This window comes from Suillus fuscotomentosus, assembly GCF_016647785.1.
Source record: "Suillus fuscotomentosus strain FC203 chromosome Unknown F5891scaffold_8, whole genome shotgun sequence".
NCBI lineage: Eukaryota > Fungi > Basidiomycota > Agaricomycetes > Boletales > Suillaceae > Suillus > Suillus fuscotomentosus.
This window is the reverse complement of record NW_024539520.1, coordinates 295,030-315,087: the sequence shown is the minus strand read 5'-3', so window position 1 is coordinate 315,087 and position 20,058 is coordinate 295,030. Positions and strand designations below refer to the sequence as shown.

The 20,058-nt window shown below is 43.1% G+C and overlaps 3 protein-coding genes across 3 annotated transcripts; 2 read left to right on the top strand and 1 right to left on the bottom strand.

Annotated features, from left to right (window-relative positions):
- Positions 1–785: 785 nt before the first annotated feature.
- Positions 786–6,212, bottom strand: F5891DRAFT_976545 (uncharacterized protein; the record flags this gene model as incomplete). Its single annotated transcript, XM_041376618.1, has 25 exons — positions 786–827; positions 1,028–1,087; positions 1,146–1,280; positions 1,478–1,836; positions 1,940–2,171; positions 2,192–2,200; positions 2,307–2,469; positions 2,522–2,703; positions 2,754–2,959; positions 3,009–3,333; positions 3,381–3,559; positions 3,615–3,780; positions 3,906–4,012; positions 4,041–4,089; positions 4,148–4,267; positions 4,320–4,427; positions 4,479–4,598; positions 4,662–4,739; positions 4,861–4,947; positions 4,998–5,020; positions 5,392–5,415; positions 5,566–5,664; positions 5,806–5,926; positions 5,950–6,068; positions 6,152–6,212. 25 exons carry the CDS (start codon positions 6,210–6,212, stop codon positions 786–788), a joined length of 3,174 nt encoding a protein of 1,057 aa, XP_041230540.1.
- A 1,924-nt stretch (positions 6,213–8,136) lies between these two features.
- F5891DRAFT_908592 (uncharacterized protein) lies at positions 8,137–8,451 on the top strand (the record flags this gene model as incomplete). The annotated part of the gene is made up of 1 exon (XM_041373590.1): positions 8,137–8,451. A coding segment is annotated over one exon (315 nt), but the record flags the coding sequence as incomplete, so codon positions are not given.
- A 1,427-nt stretch (positions 8,452–9,878) lies between these two features.
- F5891DRAFT_1183612 (uncharacterized protein) lies at positions 9,879–12,885 on the top strand (the record flags this gene model as incomplete). The annotated part of the gene is made up of 11 exons (XM_041366312.1): positions 9,879–9,924; positions 9,994–10,137; positions 10,210–10,497; positions 10,558–10,645; positions 10,700–10,841; positions 10,896–11,180; positions 11,427–11,565; positions 11,616–11,899; positions 11,930–11,984; positions 12,033–12,437; positions 12,491–12,885. 11 exons carry the CDS (start codon positions 9,879–9,881, stop codon positions 12,883–12,885), a joined length of 2,271 nt encoding a protein of 756 aa, XP_041230538.1.
- Between the last annotated feature and the right edge of the window lie 7,173 nt (positions 12,886–20,058).

Sequence of the window (20,058 nt, the reverse complement as noted above, 5' to 3'; positions counted from 1 at the left end):
CCTTCCTTGAACCATGTTCATTTGAATCAATGGGACATCCCATATATCCTGTGTAGCACATATGGGACGTCCCACATCTAGTATATTTGAATCAATAGGACATCCCATATGTCCTGTGCAGCACATATGGGATGTCCCACATCTGGTATATTTGAATCAATGGAACATCCTATATGTCCTATGTAGCACATATAGCACATATGGAATGTCCCGCACCTGGTATATTTGAATCAATGGGACATCCCATATGTTTCATGCAGCACATATGGGATGTCCTGTTGGACTTAGCATTGATAAGCTTGACTCAGAAAGAGCTGAAATAGTGGCTGAAACCTTGAATCATTGGTGTACATATATGCACTGATTTTTGAATTGCTGGTGACCTGGGATTGGAAGAACCCCTCCATTTTGGAGTCCTTGTTCTAAAAAATGTTGCACTTATTTTTGAATTGCTGGTTACCTGGGATTGGAAGAACCCCTACCTTCTGGAGCCCTCGTCCTACATTCAAAAAACAATGCCGAAAATCCTATATGTCCCATACCTGGTATATTCAAATCAATGGGACATCCCATGTGTCCTGTGCAGCACATATGAGATATCCCGCACGTAGTATATTTGAATGAATGGAACATCCCACACCTGGTATATGCACATATGAGATATCCTACACATGGTATATTCAAATCAATTGGACATCCCATATGTCCTGTGCAGTACATATGGGACATCCCATACCTGGTATATTTGAGTCAGTGGGACATCCCAGTAGCACATATGAGATGTCTCACCCCTTGTATATTTGAATCAATGGGACATCCCATACTTCCTATATCTTATATCAAGACACAAATTTTATCATATTTAAATTAAGATGTCAAGAGGAGTTGACTCAAGTCATTGAGGCTGTGCTGTGTAAGACTCGATGTGGTGACGAGCAGGTGGATATTGAGAATGAAAGACATGGCGAGCTGGCTGTGGAGCTTGGTAGACAACTGGTGCAGCATAGCAAACAGGTTGACATGGCACCTGCCAACAGCCTCCACCCAAAGGTAGATGGAAGGGAGGTGGGCGTATGCGTGTATGGTTCTGATGTTGAATTGAATATAAGTAAAACAAATGTTTGCAAACCAAAAAAAAAAAGTACCATCCTCTGCTGAATGCGCAGAGTATCTTCAACACCTAAATCATCGACAACCACTTCTCTATCACCCATCTCATATCCCCCCTGCACGGAGTTGAAGCTGGGTTGTTCATTAAGGCCCTGCCCGTGAGTGTGGTCCTGCATTGCATTCAATATCAGTCATACAACAGACATCAAACTAAAGAAATCACCATCCTCTGCCAAACACATGGAGACCTTTTAACATCCTTGGAAACCCAACAAGAGGACAAGGAAGGCTGCAAAGGCTGCAAATGTGAGGGCAGGCGCTGAGGTTGCAAACGTGAGGGCAGGCGCTGAGGTTGCAAACGAGGTACTTGATGCTGGGAATGAGAAGGGCGACCAAGGCTGTCATGTTCTGTTCTGACTTTGCGAGGGAGTGCACGAGGAACAGCAATGGGAGCAGCGAAAGGGGCAGTGATGATATTGGTAGTGCATAAGGGAGGACGAGTAACCATGGGAGCAGGTGTCTTGCGGGAACGAGCAACAGCATTGGATGAGGGAGGACAAATAGGAATTGGAGCAACTGTTTTGTTAGAGGAACATGAGGGACCACCTGCTGTTCCCAACCTTAACACATCGGCCACATTCTTCTCTTTGACTGCAAGCTGATATACCTTCTTCCACTCCTCACAGTCACCAAGCTCCCACAGCGAATATCCCTCAGCCGATGCAACTAGTGGTATTGACTGCTTTCACTTGTCGAGGTCACTCCACTGGATCCAGTCTTAGAAAAATGAAATGAGTTGAGAACAACAAAAAGAAATGAACCAACTCACCCTTCTCCCAAGGAAGGATCTCAAATTCCTGTTTTTCTTCTTCTTTTCCTTCAGGCCGCTCGTCGTCATACATAGCCCCCAGTTTGTGCTTCAGGTAGGGACCCACAATGACACGCAACTCTCTATTCTTGAGAGAGAAGTTAGGCCCAGGAAACTTGGTCTCCAAAGGCCAGAGCGCGATGAACATTGTGTGCTTATAGGCAGCAGAAAGCCAGCTGCTCGCTGGAACTTTCTGAGGGTCAGGGTACTCACCCTCATTTCCTATAGAATATGTCAGCCTAGTACAACTGAAATCACAAGGAAAATACGCATCATATATTTCATGAAAGACCTGTGTGAGCTTTTCCCTAAACATGATACCCAATACCTGGTGGTTGCAATCGCGGGCAATCTCCTTGTGTTGGCAACAGAGATGGAGGGAAGCCCTGTCAGACATAAGAGGATTCGAAGAAGTAAATGTCTTGTCATTGGGACCAGCGATGTTGATATCCAAACCCGCAGCATTGCCTTGTCCTTGCAACCAGCGATAACTAAGCTCGAATGAGACGTGTTCCGTAGCTGACCAAGGACAAAAAAACTCACCATAAGACCATCATGTATGTGGACAACATCTGCCGAAGGTTGACATGGTTGTCATCAATGTATCCCCTGACGTTTTCAGATCCTCCAAAGATGCCGGAAGTCTGAGCACCAGCAGGATCATCACCAATGTACATAACCGCCCCTACAACCTCAAGATCCTCAAGATTGGACCAACTTTCAGCCTGGAAGATATATGTAAGTTAGTTGAAAGTACGAGAGGTCAAACACATACCATGCTGGCCATTTGGTCTTTGCACCATTGGATGCGGGTAGCGACTGACTTAATATCTTTATCACCACCGCCTTCTTCATGTTCATCTAACCACCAATTGTAGGGCACCATCAACTGCTTGCGTGTCTCAACATCTTTCTCAGCTACACCCTTAAAAAGTTCTCTGTAGCTGATGTCAATTATCTTATTGATCTCTGACTGTGTTTCTAGGTTGAGGGTCAGTACAACAATAGTTTGGACAGTAACGAGCCTCACTGCCAGAGGGAATTTCCTGCGTGTTCCAATACCAGCTCCTGTATGTATTAGCATTGTTGCGCTTCTTATGTGATGTGGTGACTCCAAGACCAGTGGCAATTAAGATATCGCATCGAGACCTCCCAAACTCCTTAGCAAGCTGATCGGCCGCAGTGAGTAACCCCCATGTGAGGTCCCTCGCCTTGTCCCATGCAACCCTTGGCATAGGTCCGCACTTCTTCTTAAAAGTTGTGAGTTCCTCCTCAGTAGCCTCAACATCTGGCGCGCTGTTGCATGCAGGGCGATGCTCCTCGGGGGAATGCTGGCAGCCTTTGCCTTTCTGGACCTCAGTAAGCCGTGGTGGAGAATCAGGAGGTGGAATGCATGAGAGACAAGGAAAAGGGGATGAGGAGTGAATATTCGTGCCATGATCTGGCGATGACGGGGGGATGAGTCCGGTAATGGTGAGTGCATGATCAGGTACTTGGTTAAAGCTGCATATTTCTGTTTCTTTGCATTTTGGTGCTTTCGTTCGTCAGCACTAAAATTGCTGCCTGACGAAGAAGATTCATCTAGAATGATGACAATGAATGAGTAATTAATTAAATATTCGGGAAGCACACATACCAACAATATTATCCACTTGAAGGGCATCGTCCTCTTCATTCGACTCAGCCCCGACAGTATTCTGTGATGGAACATCACTGTCAGGGTTTTGACCAAAACCCGACATGCGTCGGCGGTAAAATCCAGGGTCATCCCAGTATGCAATGTTGTTTGAGGCAGAGGAGTTCTTAATGTGCAGTCATGGGTGTGGCTGCGGTGTTGAAGCAGCCTGAATGAAGGGGGAAGGAAATGTTAACGCCAAATTCAACATAATCAGCAAGTGTTCAGTGCCATGTCCAACACGTCACATACTAGCATCACAATGTTGCTCTCAAGGGCATCACACCCTTTGTTGAGCAGCTGGGGCACCAAACCCCAGCCCATTGTGAGAGGAGGGCACCAAACCCTCACTCTACTTACTTAAGATGGTAGGTAGAAATGACTTACATTGACAGCTGGTAACTGTAGTCTTTACTTTTGAGCCGCACGTATACCTCTGAGATCCGAACATAAAATTTAAAATTGTCATCGCAATGCCAAATCTAGACACATACAGCCGCAGAGCCCAAATCTGAGGCCGAATCTTCATGCCAATTCTGCTTCGGTGTTTTGAGGGTATTTTGCGAATCAACGTCAAGGGCAGAATTTGAGAAAAAATCACCAGGGGACTGGGCCTAAGATAGAAGCATTTGAATTGAGACGGACAGAAACAAAAATAGAACATACTTCAGAGGCAGGATGAGATGGTTGCGATGTTTGCGAGGTAGTATCAGGGAGTTTATTTAGTGAATCAGTGTTGGCGAAATCTGGTAACACATCCTCGGTGGACTCAGCCTAAGAGAAAAATATTTGAGATTGAGAAGGAAAGAAAGGAGTAGGATATACCTCAGGAGCAGGATGAGACAGTTGCGTTATTTGCGAGGTAGTATCAGGGGTGGCATTGCAGTCGACTGAAACAGACAATTTGCGACCTGATGATTTTATTTGGCTCTGGGGTGTCTTCAACTGGGAGGTCAAGACATAGAACAAATATAAATATAAATAAGGTGAAGACCAAACAAAAACTACCTTAGGGCCAGGAGGAGGCTGTTGAGTTTCATCAGTGTTGACTACAGAAACACCCGATGTTTTCTGCTTGCAGGAAGTCTGACAGGAGAAATTCAGACCAGACTACAGGAACTATGTGATGGCCTTACCTTTGGACGGAGTGCAGGTGCAGGTGGGACAAATATAAATATAATTATGGTGAAGACCAAAAAAAACCCACCTTAGAGTGAGGATGCCATTGAGTGTCCTGGGAAGCATCATCAGTGTTGACTGCAGAAACACCCAACGTTTTCTGCTTGCGGGAAGTCTGGGAGAAAAAAATTCAGACCAGACCACAGAACAGCGTGATGGCCTTACCCTTGAACGGGGTGCATTCACATCTACGGATGAAACATTTCATAAATGTAGTTGCCATGGAGCTTTGGCATCAATTGCCCCAGTGAGAGAACTTTGGTGGGATTGTTGATTGCAAGACATGATCGAGTTCACCTGCAAACAATGAGAGTTTATATCAGAAATGCTGTTTACACGTATGTAAACGAAACAGGGTCTGTGTTAAGCAGCATCTGTGTTAATTATTCCTATTGGCACGGAGCCTCTAATGGTCCCAATAGATCATGGTTGATTTTCCAATTCAATGTGACTACCTCCACTACGAGGCATCAAACATTGTAGTAATGACATATTCTTGTTGTTGACCTAAAGTTGGATGGATCAGGATCAGAACTATCACACTGGAGGAAAGACACACCTATCATATCCTTGTAACACTGATCTAGTGTCCACCCAAGGAAAGGTGATGAATAAAATGTTTAAGAGACAGAATAAAGACCACCACGATATGATAGCAAGGTTTGGTGCAGAGTCGCATGAAGCAAGGGAAGCATTGAAAACAGGAATATAAGCCAACAAAATAAGCGCTCACTGGATACCGGGTGTAAAGTTCCGGAGTTACAAGACAGGTTGATGTAATAGGCCACTGATTGATTACTGTGGCCTGGTGATGCTGTTGGAGCTTGCGAGGCTGAGATGTAATGAAAAAGCCTTGAGAGTCAGACACGGACATATATTGTCATGATAGTAAGGTTTGGTGCAGAGTCACATGAAGTAAGGGAAGCGTTAAGAAAAGGAATATCAGCCACAATAATGAGTGCTTGCCGTATACTATGTGTGCGGTTCCAGAGTTGCGAGAAAGAGGAAAGCTGATGGTACACAAGTGTTCTGCGCCCTGTCTTCAATGCTGGGGCCATACAGCCGTCTGCCCACCCCTGGACATAATGGACGACCTAGAGCGCGACAGGTAGCATACTAGCAACCCAAAGTTGCTCTCAAGGGCCCCAAGCCCTTTGTTGAGCCGCTGGGGCACCAAGCCCCAGCGCTTTGGGAAGAGGAGGGCACCAAACCCCCAGCGCCAAAAAGTAAAATTGACTAATGAAAAAAAAGTAAGCCAATGATGACTGCAAGAATCACTCACTTGAGAGATACTATGGATAACTCAGTCAGGGGCCCACCATTCTGTTGTAGTGGATTTAGTTGGGAGTCTTGGAGGTATTGAAACCTTACATAGGGCATTGATGGGCGATGCAGCTGAACAAGTTAACCAGTAAGAACCACAAAAAGCTCTTCGAAAGCTTTATGTTATCCTCATGATCTGGGACCCACTTAAATTATGTTCCGAATCGTTATCTATCTTACCTATCAGGTCTTAACTCATCTATCTAATGGAACTTTGAATTTGAACTTACTGTTTGCAATACATCTTATGCCTATTATGCATATAAGAACAATCACTAAGGTAGGAAAAATTGAAAGATCTAACGACATTCAAGCAACATTCAGGTCTCAGCAATGCCCAGGCAAGTTCTCACTGGGCTTGAATCGTCACTTTCCATGCCATGACACCAAATTTAGTAGGTCACACATTATCAGTCATTCCAATTTTGCTGCTGTGGGAAAATCCGGAATGATTGACGCATCACAGCACATGTGACATGACTCAATGAAATCTTAAGTCAGTAGCTCAACTACTGTGAGCCTCTTCAACTTTTGCTCCTTCTCTGAGTTACTGTTGACATTAGAACAACTACCGAGTGACTAGCTACAGCCTTCTGTAAGTACATTTCATAGTGTGCTATACTTTTTAATTGACTACAAATTCTAGTGATTTCCAGCGTTATCATTTCAAGCCGATTTTTACAGTGAGTACTCGCATTGTGTATCACAATAGCGGAGGGTTTGGTGCCCTTTTCTCCCAAAGCGCTGGGGCTTGGTGCCCCAGTGGCTCAACAAAGGGCTTGGGGCCCTTAAGAGCAACTGTGGGTTGCTAGTATACTACCTGTCGCACTCTAGGTCATCCATTATGTCCAGGGGTGGGCGGATGGCTGTATGGCCCCAGTGTTGAAGACAGGGCGTGGAACACTTACTGTTGCATCATTACGGCCTGCTCCATTTAGTTCTTTCTGTCTGTTCTCAATACCCTTTTGATTACATTTTGAGGCATACAGCATTTTTAATTTGAGATGACTTTGTCCATCTTCCCCTCAGTATCCAAAAAATACCTGCCCCATGTATGCGATAAGGATGGTAAGTGTATTATTTGTTATAACAAAACAATACTGAATACAAGTAGATTTTTACAAGCCTTTCAATGCGCGTGTACTCACTGTGAAGCCTCTGCACGTCATCACGTCTCCGAACATGTCTTTCATTCCCGAACCACACATCTTTGATACTGTCGACCTGCAGCCACTTGCAGATGGTCGATTCGGTGTAGGGATTCATTTCTGGTTGGGCTTGTAGAGACTGTTTTTACCTTACCTTATGTTGGCACTTTTGTAGCTTACATAATGAATCAATCTTTTCACCAGTTACCAGTATGAGTCTGAGTGCTCAGTAGTTTTCTATGATATTTCCTCTCCTCTGAGCCTTAAGCCTAGTCCAGAAACCCTTTAGGGTCGAATAGCAGCTAGGTTCTGCAAGACCCAACATTGTTCAGACTCACCATCTGAATTGTTGTACCTTCATCAGCCATATAGATTGTTTTCTCTGGCCCTAACTGTTTTCTAAGAAACATCGGTGGAGTGGGTGCATCTTCTGGCATGAGCAGTTCCTCACAGACAGCATCATGAAATGGCTGTGGTTCACACCGACGGAGAAAGATGTTTGTCAGGAGCTGGGGTGCTCATTTCAACTTGGATTATTGGACAAAAAGCTCATTAATGCATTCAAGAAATTTCTTGATCAAGCGGGAATTTGCATTGCAGATGCGCAAAAATCAGTGCGCGCCGAGGCTCAGAAAGAATTGGCAGTGCATATTTGGGGGGCAAATCATAGCTTCCAGCGCCTCCAGTCTCTACCTCTGCCAGCTAGGGATCTAATTCTACAGGTAGCTGAATTCCAACATATACTCCTGGACACTTTTGCAATTGTGCAGTATGAGACAGTCACACTCCCATCGCCGCCTTCCAAGGAACAGTTCAGATTCGAAGATGAGAAATGGATGGGTGTTTTCACAGCAGATCCAGCAACAGCTCAAGACTTATATGATTTACACATCCGTTTCTGGTACATTCATCTTGAAGAAACTTTCCCTCTCAGAACAAACATCCACCTTGTCAAAGACTTCCAGGCCCCACCTGGCTACATTGTTACACATCATCCTAGAGTTTGGGAGGAGTTGGTGCCATTTCCTGTGTTATATCGTGGTACATCTGGCGAGCACCACCATCTTTTTACGCGACAACTAGCGCGTGTTGATGGTGAAACTTATGTACGACAGCATCCCCCACACAAAGCCTATGAAGGCATGGCACCTAGCATTATACCATCCATCAACAATGCATCCACCTCTCGTGCCCTACTATCCTTCCAATGAGAGTCTAAATTTGCCAGTGACATGAAGCCCAGGAAGACGAACCAAGGGGGACCTGTGCAAACCATGCCATCCCAACCACGCCTCTCACCATGTAAGTCCATTCAATTCTAGTACATTTTGAGTGACTAATATCCAATTAGATCAAATTTCCCCACCTATAGACCTGTCGACAAGTCTTTCCACCTGGCACACACTTGCCCCTGCTCTAGATCAATTTTCAAATCTGCCCTCATCATCCTCTGTTCCTTCGCCATCCCTTGCCATTGGCAAATGCAAGGGGAATAGCAGAATGAAAACCACGCTCAAGCAGTCTGAAGTAGCTGCATCATCTCAGGGACGAGACAAGTAGGTAGATCCTGAGAGCGATCTGTTACCCACTAGAATTATGTCATGGAAGCTGGCAATGGATAAGGCTGATAAATCGCCAGCTCGTGTTCACCCTCCGTCAGTGTCTGTGGAGACTTGGTTCCTGGATCCTTGCCTTATTGTTGGTACTACATCCGAAGATTGTCGCAAGCGATACCTGGTGATGTGGTTGTCCGTCAGATCTGCCTGGATCAATTGTGTGACCAGCAGTACAGCTTCACCTGTCCATCCCAGCATCTGGTGTGGTTTTCTTAACTCCATTCCTAACCACGGCGAGGTCTTCAGTTCATCTACTAGGTCCCACCACCATCTGTGGCTACATTCACTGATGGCCATACTACTGGCAGGTGAGTGAGGGTTGGGTGCCCTCCTCCACCAAAGGGCTGGGGCTTGGTGCCACAGCTGTTCAATAAAGGGTTTGGAGCCCTTGAGAAACTTTGGAATGCTAGTGTGCACAATAGCATTTATCTTACAATGGCATCACTCATGCGACATCTGAAACATTTCAGACGGAAAAATGCGACAAAGACTCTCAATCCTACACCAGACTAACAGGCTCCTGTCACGATGGAGCCAATAGGCAGACACATGGTTGATCTCATAGGTTGGGTCACCCCTGGAGGCCACACGGCACTGGTGATCTTTATCTTCACCCACAGTCACTCCTGACGCTTCCTGGGAAGCAGGTCTTTATGCAAGCTTCTCACTCAAAATTAAGTCGATGTCCCCATCAAAATTTTGGCTCATCTTATGATTCAGACGTGCCAGGTCATTACTCTGATGCGGAATACTTACCACTCAGTCAAGGTTTGCATGTAACATCGGACCCCTTTGCGGAAGCTACACAGCATATCACAAACGGAAGGAAGCGCAAGAACCAATGACATCGCTGGTCCCAAGAGGTCATACCATCCCTGCTGAATCCTTACTTTCGCTATCTTTGACTATCTTGATCACTCAAGACTCGGCCGGAGATTGTCCAGACCTTCTGTGATAGCATGTGTACCTCCCGCCATCTCACAGTGACACTGGTCACTTTCGAAGGTATGTTGGTCATATTTGTTGAAATCTGTGATCTGACCTGCAGCTACAACACTGCTTCCTGTCAATTAGTATCTCGAGGATTTTTCCCTTGTGCTCCCATTGCACCTACACTAGCCGTGGACATCCATGTTCTGCAACTTGTCAAGGAACTTTTTGTTCCCTTAGCACCAAACGTCACTGGGTGGTGTGATGCTTTCGAAGTGTTACTAGATGGTATGGGTTATAGAGTATGTGCCAAGGCAAGTAACTAATTTTCCTTGATTTTCTCCTTCACTTACTTGACAGACCTTAGGAAGGAATTCGCCGCCGATTTAACAACACCTATCATTGGTACTGCATTCTGTTGTTATTCAGTCGCAGACAAATACAAGAAGGACTGGGACATGTACGCTCAGACTGCCGAAACCCCCCTCACGAGCAGGATGCAGAACACGCTGAGGAAGATGAAGAACATGTCAAGAAAGATGCCGAAGACAACGAGGTTGCTTGGCGTCCGTCGGAATACTTTCATGGATGGTGTCCACTTTGTTATGGAGCTCAAGACTGGAGATTGGCCCGCAGTACAGACCGTAGGTTAGTCTGTGTCTTGGTTTTCTTACATGCAGTTCATTATGTCCAGTGTTGATGCTATAGGCTGTATTGATGCATGTTTCAATCAGAAGCGCACCCATGCACACAATGACAATCCCAAGAATCCGACAGAATCTTTCTTCATTTCTGAGTGCGAGGTTTAAGAGATGGAAGCAGAGGTCAAGGCACTTTGAAAAGAATGCAGCAAATCATCAACATCGAGTAGAAAAAAGCAAGGGTCGACTGTAGAGGCTGAGGATGGGTATGAGGATGGAATGCATGTTCCTACATCAGTATTGGAAGGTTGCAATGACTCTTTCATCACTGCTGACGAGAAGAGAGAAAAGGTATGGTCTCCCTTTGCTAATGTTTCAGTTTATAATGTGACCTTTTCTTGACAGGTGAGCACACAATTTTTCTCTGACATGGGTGTTATGGCCCTCCTTTGCTGCCATAACCATGTCCTTTGGTTAGTCAATATGACTTCAGCTGGAGAAAAGCAGCATTACGCACTGGCGCTCATTCGACGATGGTTCAAACACCTTCCTTCTGACTTTAAGGTGGGACTATTGTATGACATCGGATGCCAGCTTGAGCGAAGTTGTCGCAAGTGGGGCTTTCTTACCGATGTTCTCCCCCGCATTGTCTTCGGCATCTTGATTTTCCATGCATTTGGTCACCAATGGGTTTGCCAAATTGTATATCACCCCCGAAAATGTGTTGTATTTGGGCTCTCAGATGGTGAAGGGTGCGAGCATTTCTGGAGTGCTATCAAACCTTTAATCCCGTCCCTTCGAGTCTCTGGCATATGTTGTAGTTTATCTATTTTTTGGACCACTACTTATCTCCCTCTACAGTATAATCAGTGTATATTTGTTATCAATGAACAAGTAAGACATCTCGACAACAAGTCCATGGTCATGTTTGGTCAGTGGCTCTGGAGGCACTGGCGACATTATCAGGAGAAGAAGGCAGTAGCAAAGGAAGGGCTAAAGGTGTGTGACATTCCTGTGGGGGAGTTATGGGAGGAGTGGAAGGTGCAGGTCGCCATGCAAACCAAGCCAGCCCCCAGTACATGTCCGATGTCTCAATTTATCCTCATCAGCTGATTATTATTTGAGAGCAGTCGAAGAATAAGGGTGCTGAGGCTATTACAGCTATCCTCACCCTTGAGAAGATTCTGGAACAACATAATTCAATGGTCCACGAACTCGAAAATGCCATCTTATTTGGCACAGCAAACATTATCGACATTGACCTGCAATTATCAGAATATCGAGGTAAATCCAAGCACGTTGCTGATAATATCCAGAAGTGCAAGTGTGGTCTCGGTGTCAGTGACCAAGCCAACTTGAAGGGCCTATGGAACAATGCCTACCTTCGCATTTGCATGAATGCTCGCGCTGTAAAGACCCGCCTTCGTGACTGACTACAGAGCCGAAAATTCAAAGTCAAGAAACTTGAACGCTCATATAGACGAACAATAAATGGTAAGCAGCCTTAGTGTGCCATGACGTGAGCTGACATTTTACTCCCAGAAATGAAGCTTCAGAGCCACACTGAGGTATCTGTTAAGTGTCGTGAGCCAGGGATCGTCAAGCTATCGAAAACCTACAACAACCTCTGCACCCAGCTGCAAGCGCTTATCCGTCAAGGCAAGGCTCCTCCAAACGCACTTCCCCCTCTCCCTATCGCATGTGAGGGTCTCTTCCAGCTCAACTTTGATGATGAAGTTTGGCAAGACATAGGTCTGGATGACGCCAATGGCCATATTCCGAGGTGGCTTGCAGATGAAAGAATTCACCAGGGTATCAAGTGTATGCTTGAATTAGATCGTTGCGGAGAGGAGACAGTACATATCATGTGGGAGAGATGTGCGCTGCAGGAGTGGATGCAGGAAGAGTGGATGCGGGTGGGGTGTGTCAAGGAACAATTCGACGAAGGTGTGTAACATGATATTTAGTTGGATATTCTTTCATTGATATTTAACAGGTAGATGAGGACATGTTGTTTGTCCTTGATCAACATGCCACCATGCTGGCTGAGCTGTGTGTAACGTGGCAAGAGAAACTTCGTGGAATCCCTTGCCTATGGCCTATGTCACAAGATTGGGGGCCTTCGGCTGAGAAGCTTGTAGCAGCGGCTTCGTGTCGTCACAATTTGGTTGCAAATGGATTTTCTGCAGTAGTAGTGGATGAGGATGAGTATGAGAACTTGAGTGATGGAGATGATGGAGAGCTGCTGGATACTATTGAGGACATTGCACTGCTAGATGAATACCGTGGCAACAGCATTGGAGATGAGCTGGGTGGAACTGATTTTGAATATGAGCTTTTGGACTTAGATCCATTTTCTTCCCCAGTCCGTCCTTCCCCTCGCAAACGACTGTGAGAAACATAGTCATATATTGTTTTATGTTACACATACATATACTTCGATAATTTAGCAGCCTTGTATTTTCTTTGATTAAATAAAGAAACCTATTTTGCACAAACACTTGATTTCAAATAATATTATAATCTAAGGGTGGGATGTCCCATTCAACTGAAGATACCAAGGATGGGACATCCCATTTAACTAAATATACCAAATATCATGGGATGTCCCATTCAGCTGAGTATACCAAGGATGGGCCATCCCACTCTAACTTAGAGTATATGCCAAGGATGGGATGTCCCATTCAACTAAATATAATAAAGATCATGGGACATCCCACTCTAACTCAGAGTATATGCCAAGGATGGGACATTCTATTCAACTAAATATAATAAAGATTATGGGACATCCCACTCAACTGAATATACTGAGGATGGGATGTCCCACTTTGACTCGAAGTATAGTACTTCCTAGTTATGTTGCATAAAAATATAGTTGAGTGAGTTCAAACAGTCACAGTGCAATTAGTGCACATGGTGTCACCACAAACTTTATATTTGCATATTTGCAGAGCCAGTGTTCAATAACGAAAAAATGCTGTGTGTCAGTGATTGCACTGATTTTTGGATTGCTTGTGACCTGGGATCCAAAGAACCCCCTTCCTTCCAGAGCTGTCTCCAGAGCAATAGTATATCATCAGTAGTCAGTGGCAGTAGTGATAGCATGACAGCATACCCATCATAAAGCCCGTACCCACTATTGGGGTATGGGTATATCTATGGGTATGATTTATTCGTGCGGATCCCTAATCTTGACATCTTCAGTGGTCAGTGGCAGTAGTGATAGCATGGCAATAGTGATGGTAGCAGAGGAGTGGTATATTGGCGGTGGGGTAGGAGTGGTAGTATATTTTAGATAAAGGACCCCTGACACCCAGTGATGTGTCACCGATAACAGGACATCCCCCATGAGCATGATATAACTGGGATTGGAACAAGGGACTATCACAATGGAGTGATTGTCCCATATGGTCCATGGGCCAAGAGACTGCAAGACATGGACCTATGGACCTGGGAAACCCATGGGCTAGATGGTACTTTGCTTCATCCCTTGACCCACAATGTTTAAGCATTATGCTATCTGAAAAAGGTTACCTGAAGTGTAAATACTCATTTGACAGGAGTGTCTGCTAAGAAGCATGCAGGAGTTATGAGCTAAGAAAGAAAATACTGGTTTTTGATATGACAATGACCCTAAGTATACCTCTAAATCAGCCACCAATAGCTTGCAGATCATGATAGTACTATTCTATCATGTTCAGCATAGACCCAAGACATCAACCCTGTTGAATTATATTTACATAATGTCATTATTTTCCCATGGTATAGGGAACTGAAATGAAGCTGAGAAGCAGACCTTTCCGATACCTTCCTATAGTTTAGTCATATTCCTATGGCTTGACACATGATATAGTAATTACATGAAAAGCTACAAACATTGGGACACTTTTTTGAGACACTGTAGTGTGCTATAACATGCCACCTCATGCATCATTGACTCATAGGCAGAAACAGCCTCATGTACTTATCTTGACATAGAAGCCTGCCTCATGACATCTTATCTCTGACTCAGGTAGATCCATAGATACAGGCTACTACTGAACCTCATAGGATACACCTATATAGACTAGACACATATCATTGTGTTTCCTTACTTTAATGTGCTTGGTTTTCCCTTGGACATTCTTCCAGAGAGAGATTAGTCATTCAACTACAGAAAGCTCAATCTATCCAAGTCATAACAGTAGAGCAATGAAAATGTAAAAAGGGTCCTCAAAAAGCTAATAATATTGCATGATGGAGAAAAGAGAACTTCAATTCACCCAATATGGTACACCTCACAATTTAATTATTCCCTGTTTGTTTATAGTCATAATCTTATATCACATAGAAGCAATACATTTGGCATGTCAAAAATAAACATACAACTCAATAAGAGAAACATTAGAAAATATCATATATATTATAAGAGAGTGCAAGAGAGAGCAAGTACAGAGAGGGTGAATTGGATATACTATGGAAGGGTGCGAGATGGTGTACTAGATGTATAAGAAGAATTAGAACTATGAGAAGGCGTGAAAGGGTCTGCTAGATGATGAGGGGGTGTGCTGGATGTACAAGAAGGTCCTAGTTAGCAATCAGCTTAGTGTGGGCCAGGTTTCACTAATGGAGACAATGTTAATCAACAGACATCAGGATCTCAGAGGTAAAGAAAGGTGGCACTGATCTCCTGAGATCATGTTTACCATTATAGTCACTTGCTGAGGAGAAATAAAAATGTCATATATTGAGGAATTAGACCACATTGCAATATGATAGATTTTTTAGCAACAAGTAATATAGCTGGTGGAACACTGTGTAGGAGACCTGATTTGCAGACTGGGATTACTGGTACTTCTGTAAATCTGATAATATCACCTAACTGTGACTCTGGGGGTGTAGATATACATATAAGACATTGGAGCATACTAAAATATATGGCTTGTTTAAAGGATAAGCACTGGAATATTCCAGTGACTAGCAGTAGTAGGTGTAGTTGATGAGCACTTAGTGCTCAGGCAGCACCATTTGGTAGCAAAGTCATGGAAATTGCTGCAGAAGTTGTAGCATTTTCATGATGCACTAACAAAAGTCTAACATCATGTAGCTTAAAAGTCACAATATGACTTATCATTGGGCTGGACTGAGCCTTAGCTGGGGTAAGATGCGAGCAAGTGGAGCTGCTTCAGGGTCAGGAGGATGGAAAAGCTGCTCACTAGTCTCTGAACATCTCTATATAAAATATAAGATGTTATTTGACATGGAACAAAATGACCAAAAGGTGAAAGACTATAAGGTGTGTATCATAATTCATGAAATGAAATACATACAGGGAGAGGTCTAAATGAATATGTAGTCTAGCTGTGAGTGAGAATGTGCGAAGGGTACAACAAACATGATGCTGTTTAGAGAGAAAAACTGACTACTACAAGAAAACCACACCACTGCTTAGCTGGATGCCTGATGCCAGGATATTCCAGTAAGCTACATTACCCAGTACCTGCACTAGGTCCATATAGGTAAATTATGAAAGAGTGAGGGTGTTTTTTATCAGACACACTTCAAGTTAAATCCAACTACTCTAACCTTTCATTTCATTCAGTGTATAACTGATTTAGGGCTATTGGACTAGGTAAGCAGCCTGCACATTTTTCCTTACTGGCCTTCCTCCTACTCAGCATTGACCAGGCCATATCCTTTAATGCCTTCAAGCTAGGTAAGGACCATCTTCATAATCAGTAGTGTGGCCAAAACTATGCTAGACATACTCTGGACACTATTTTTCACCATATGATATCATCACCATTCAGACAGGTTTTGAGCTTCTGCCTATGCTGATGGGGATATCTATATAATTCTAACTATGAGGATGATAACAATGAGGGCTGTGCTCTAGAGCTCACTAATTGTTTAGCCTTTAATACCTCCCAACCTCCTATTACTCAGCATGATCTTTTATTGAGCCTCAGAAGCCTGATGCCTGATAGATGTTTATCAAAAGATAGGGAGTCTCATTGGTCCAATAACAGCAAGGCTAGCAAATGCAAGCATTTCTGCAATGATCGTCAGGAGAAGAAGGCTACTAATTACTCCATCAGGTTATCCCTGTCCATTTGTCACCCAGCCTCTGCCCATCTTATTATAGAGCTGAGAATATGCAAAGGCCTGATTGAGGTGTTTGCCAATAGCTCCAAGCTGGCCATCACCATGTCCTGTGACTCATGCAGATACTTAGAAAGGTAAGACTCTTTACAATCCATGGAGGTAAGTCAAGCTCCTCTTGTGGTATCGGCTAGTGAATGAGTGTTGATCAATACATTCCCAAGATTAATAATAATATGTCTACAATTTGTTCCGTCATGTTAGTCAGATCCTTGACTGCATCTACCAGCTCTAGATAAGAGCCATCAGTACTGAGAGCATCTAAAAATTCAAAACAATGGTCAAGTGAAACCTCAGCTGGCAATGCTACAGACAATCTTTGAATCAGAGTCAACATCAAAGGTGACCTCATGAAAAATAATTCCACCATTAGGGAAGTAGAGCACAAGAAATTGTGCATGAGTTTGAAAGGGCTGTCTATTATATTGTTGTTGATGAGGTTGAGATGGATGAACAGCACAGTTTCGGCCAAAACCTGTGCTTAGTGAGACAACTCAAGTACTCCACGGATCTGAAGGAATGTGTCAAAAATGGGCTTCCTGTTGCAGTAAAATCCCTGTAGTCGATATATACATGATTGAATCAATACAATAAGAATAAAACAAAAACAAAGGTTAGAAACTCATGAAGTAAGGATTCTTGGGCGGTGGCCATGATATTGCACTAGGACATGGCATGAAATGCAAACAAATTTGATGTCGACTTCAGAAATAATGTCCTGGTGACGTGGTGTGATCTGCAAGCAGTGGGAGCACATAGTGTGTGGACAGGAGTCATACATATACAAGTAGTGCTTATCCACTGATCCATCACAACAAATAAGACAGAACTATAGGTAGATGTAGATAGTTGTAGTCAGTTGAAATATTAAAAAAAAGACCTTTGATTATGCACATTGTTATAATCTATTTGCTCCTCCTCCTCAATCCTCACAGTTCCTACTTCTACCCTTGAAACAGTCGAAACAGCACCAGGTAGGTTGAGGGTGACACAAGACACATCACCACCAGTCGACTTCTTGCAGGTTTGTTTGGTCCAGGACATGGCATAGTCGTGGGTGCTGGGATTGCAGATGCTGATATGACAGCTGCTGCTGGGTAAATGCGAAAGGCAGAAACAATAGTAACAAGCTAAGAATAATGATATAGTATTAGTATTGAGACTACAAATGGTAGACATGCTGGACTTGCAAGTTCACAAATTTGCAACACAGATACATCCAAACAACAAACAAGATCAAATAGACACATGGTTCAAAGTTCAAAGTCCAAACACAATGTTGACTTTGCTCTTTCCACCCATCTTCACACTACACACTTTTTCCTTTCTCATTATTATATGATACATGCTAATTCTATGGTACATCCTTTGGATCCTTGCAGGCTGTAGCCCTGCAAGGATCCAAAGAATGTACCATAATGCCAACTTTCATGTGCAGTAAGTTTTTTCTTCATTGTGTACTGTTTGCTAATGTTTATCTCTACAGCCACTTAGTGTCTCCCACTCAATGGTAAGTCTTTTGCATAGTTCACCACTAGCTAATTTTGCTCTTTAATTATAGTGTTCTCCATATACAGTGGCTCAAAAAAGTGTCCCAATGTTTGTAGCTTTTCATGTAATTGCTATACCATGTGTCAAGACGTGGGAATATGACTAAGCTATATGGAGGTGTTGGAAAGGTCTGCTTCTCAGCATTATTTCGGTTTCCTATACCATGGGAAAATAATGACATTATGTGAAGATATGATCATTTTAATTTGATGACTCATTGGGACACTTTTTTGACTTTGAGTTTCACTAATGTAATCCTTAAAATTCTAGTACTTTGTGTAACCTCCTTCTGCCCCAATCACTTCTGCCACTCTTCTAGACATATTCTCTATCAATTTTGGGTATTCCTCTTTGGTATTTCCATCATACTCTGCTGTAACACTGTCTCATAGTTGGAATAGCCCCTATGGTGAATCTTGATATGCTACAAGCAATTTCTTGAGTGATTCTCAGGGGTATTCAATAGGGTTGATGTCTTGGGTCCATGCTGAACATGATAGAATAGTAATATCATGGACTTTAAGTTATTTGGTAGCCAATCTAGAAGGTTGCTCTATAGGACTTAAGATCTCTTAATCACTATATTCTAATTGGAAAGGCCACTGATGCTAATAAAGTGACCAAATTGATTATTTCCATTATTTCTATGATTATCTCTACTCAAATAGTCAGACAGACTCTCAAGACAGCCCATCTTAAAGCTATAATCAAGAAAAACAGATTCTTCTGTCTCCAACCTATAAAAAGAAAAGACAAGATGCTACTTTCAAGTACAAATATTGGACTGCTAATAGCTGAAAGAGGTTTATCTAGTTAGATAAGCTTACAATCAATAGGATGAGATCATATGGCAAGGAATTTGTATTAAAATAGATAGGACAACCATTAAGATAAAGAAATTTTGAATAAACAATTAAGTTTCAAGACGAAAACTTGATGGTATAGGACTATATGAGATAAAATGGTGTGGGAATTTTCTATGAAGCAAAGGGGAGGATGAATACAGAATAGTAAATACTCATTTGAAAGGAGTGTCTGCTAAGAAGCATGCAGGAGTTATGAGTTAATGAAGAAGATACTTTTTTGTGATAAGACAATGATCCTAAGTATACCTCTAAATCAGCCACCAATAGCTTGCAGACCATGATATTACTATTCTATCATGTTCAGCATGGACCCAAGACATCAACCCTATTGAATACCCCTGAGAATCACTCAAGAAATTGCTTGTAGCATATCAAGATTCACCATAGGGGCTATTCCAACTATGAGACAGTGTTACAGCAGAGTATGATGGAAATACCAAAGAGGAATACCCAAAATTGATAGAGAATATGTCTAGAAGAGTGGCAGAAGTGATTGGGGCAGAAGGAGGTTACACAAAGTACTAGAATTTTAAGGATTACATTAGTGAAACTCAAAGTCAAAAAAGTGTCCCAATGAGTCATCAAATTAAAATGATCATATCTTCACATAATGTCATTATTTTCCCATGGTATAGGAAACCGAAATAATGCTGAGAAGCAGACCTTTCCAACACCTCCATATAGCTTAGTCATATTCCCACGTCTTGACACATGGTATAGCAATTACATGAAAAGCTACAAACATTGGGACACTTTTTGAGCCACTGTAGTGTGTCCTTCATTAGGTTCACTGTGCGCTGCTTAATAGTAAGTCTTTCATTATATTCACTACGCGCTAATTTCTCTCTTTAGTTCTACTGTTTGCTCTGGTGCGTCCTTCACTCTGTTCACTGTGCACTAACATTTCTCTCTCTCCAGTGTCTTGTTTCATGTCTCTCCCACAGTTAGATTCAGTGCCAGGATTTTTCTCAAGTCCGTGTTTCTTTCTGTTCACTGCCTGCTAATTTCTC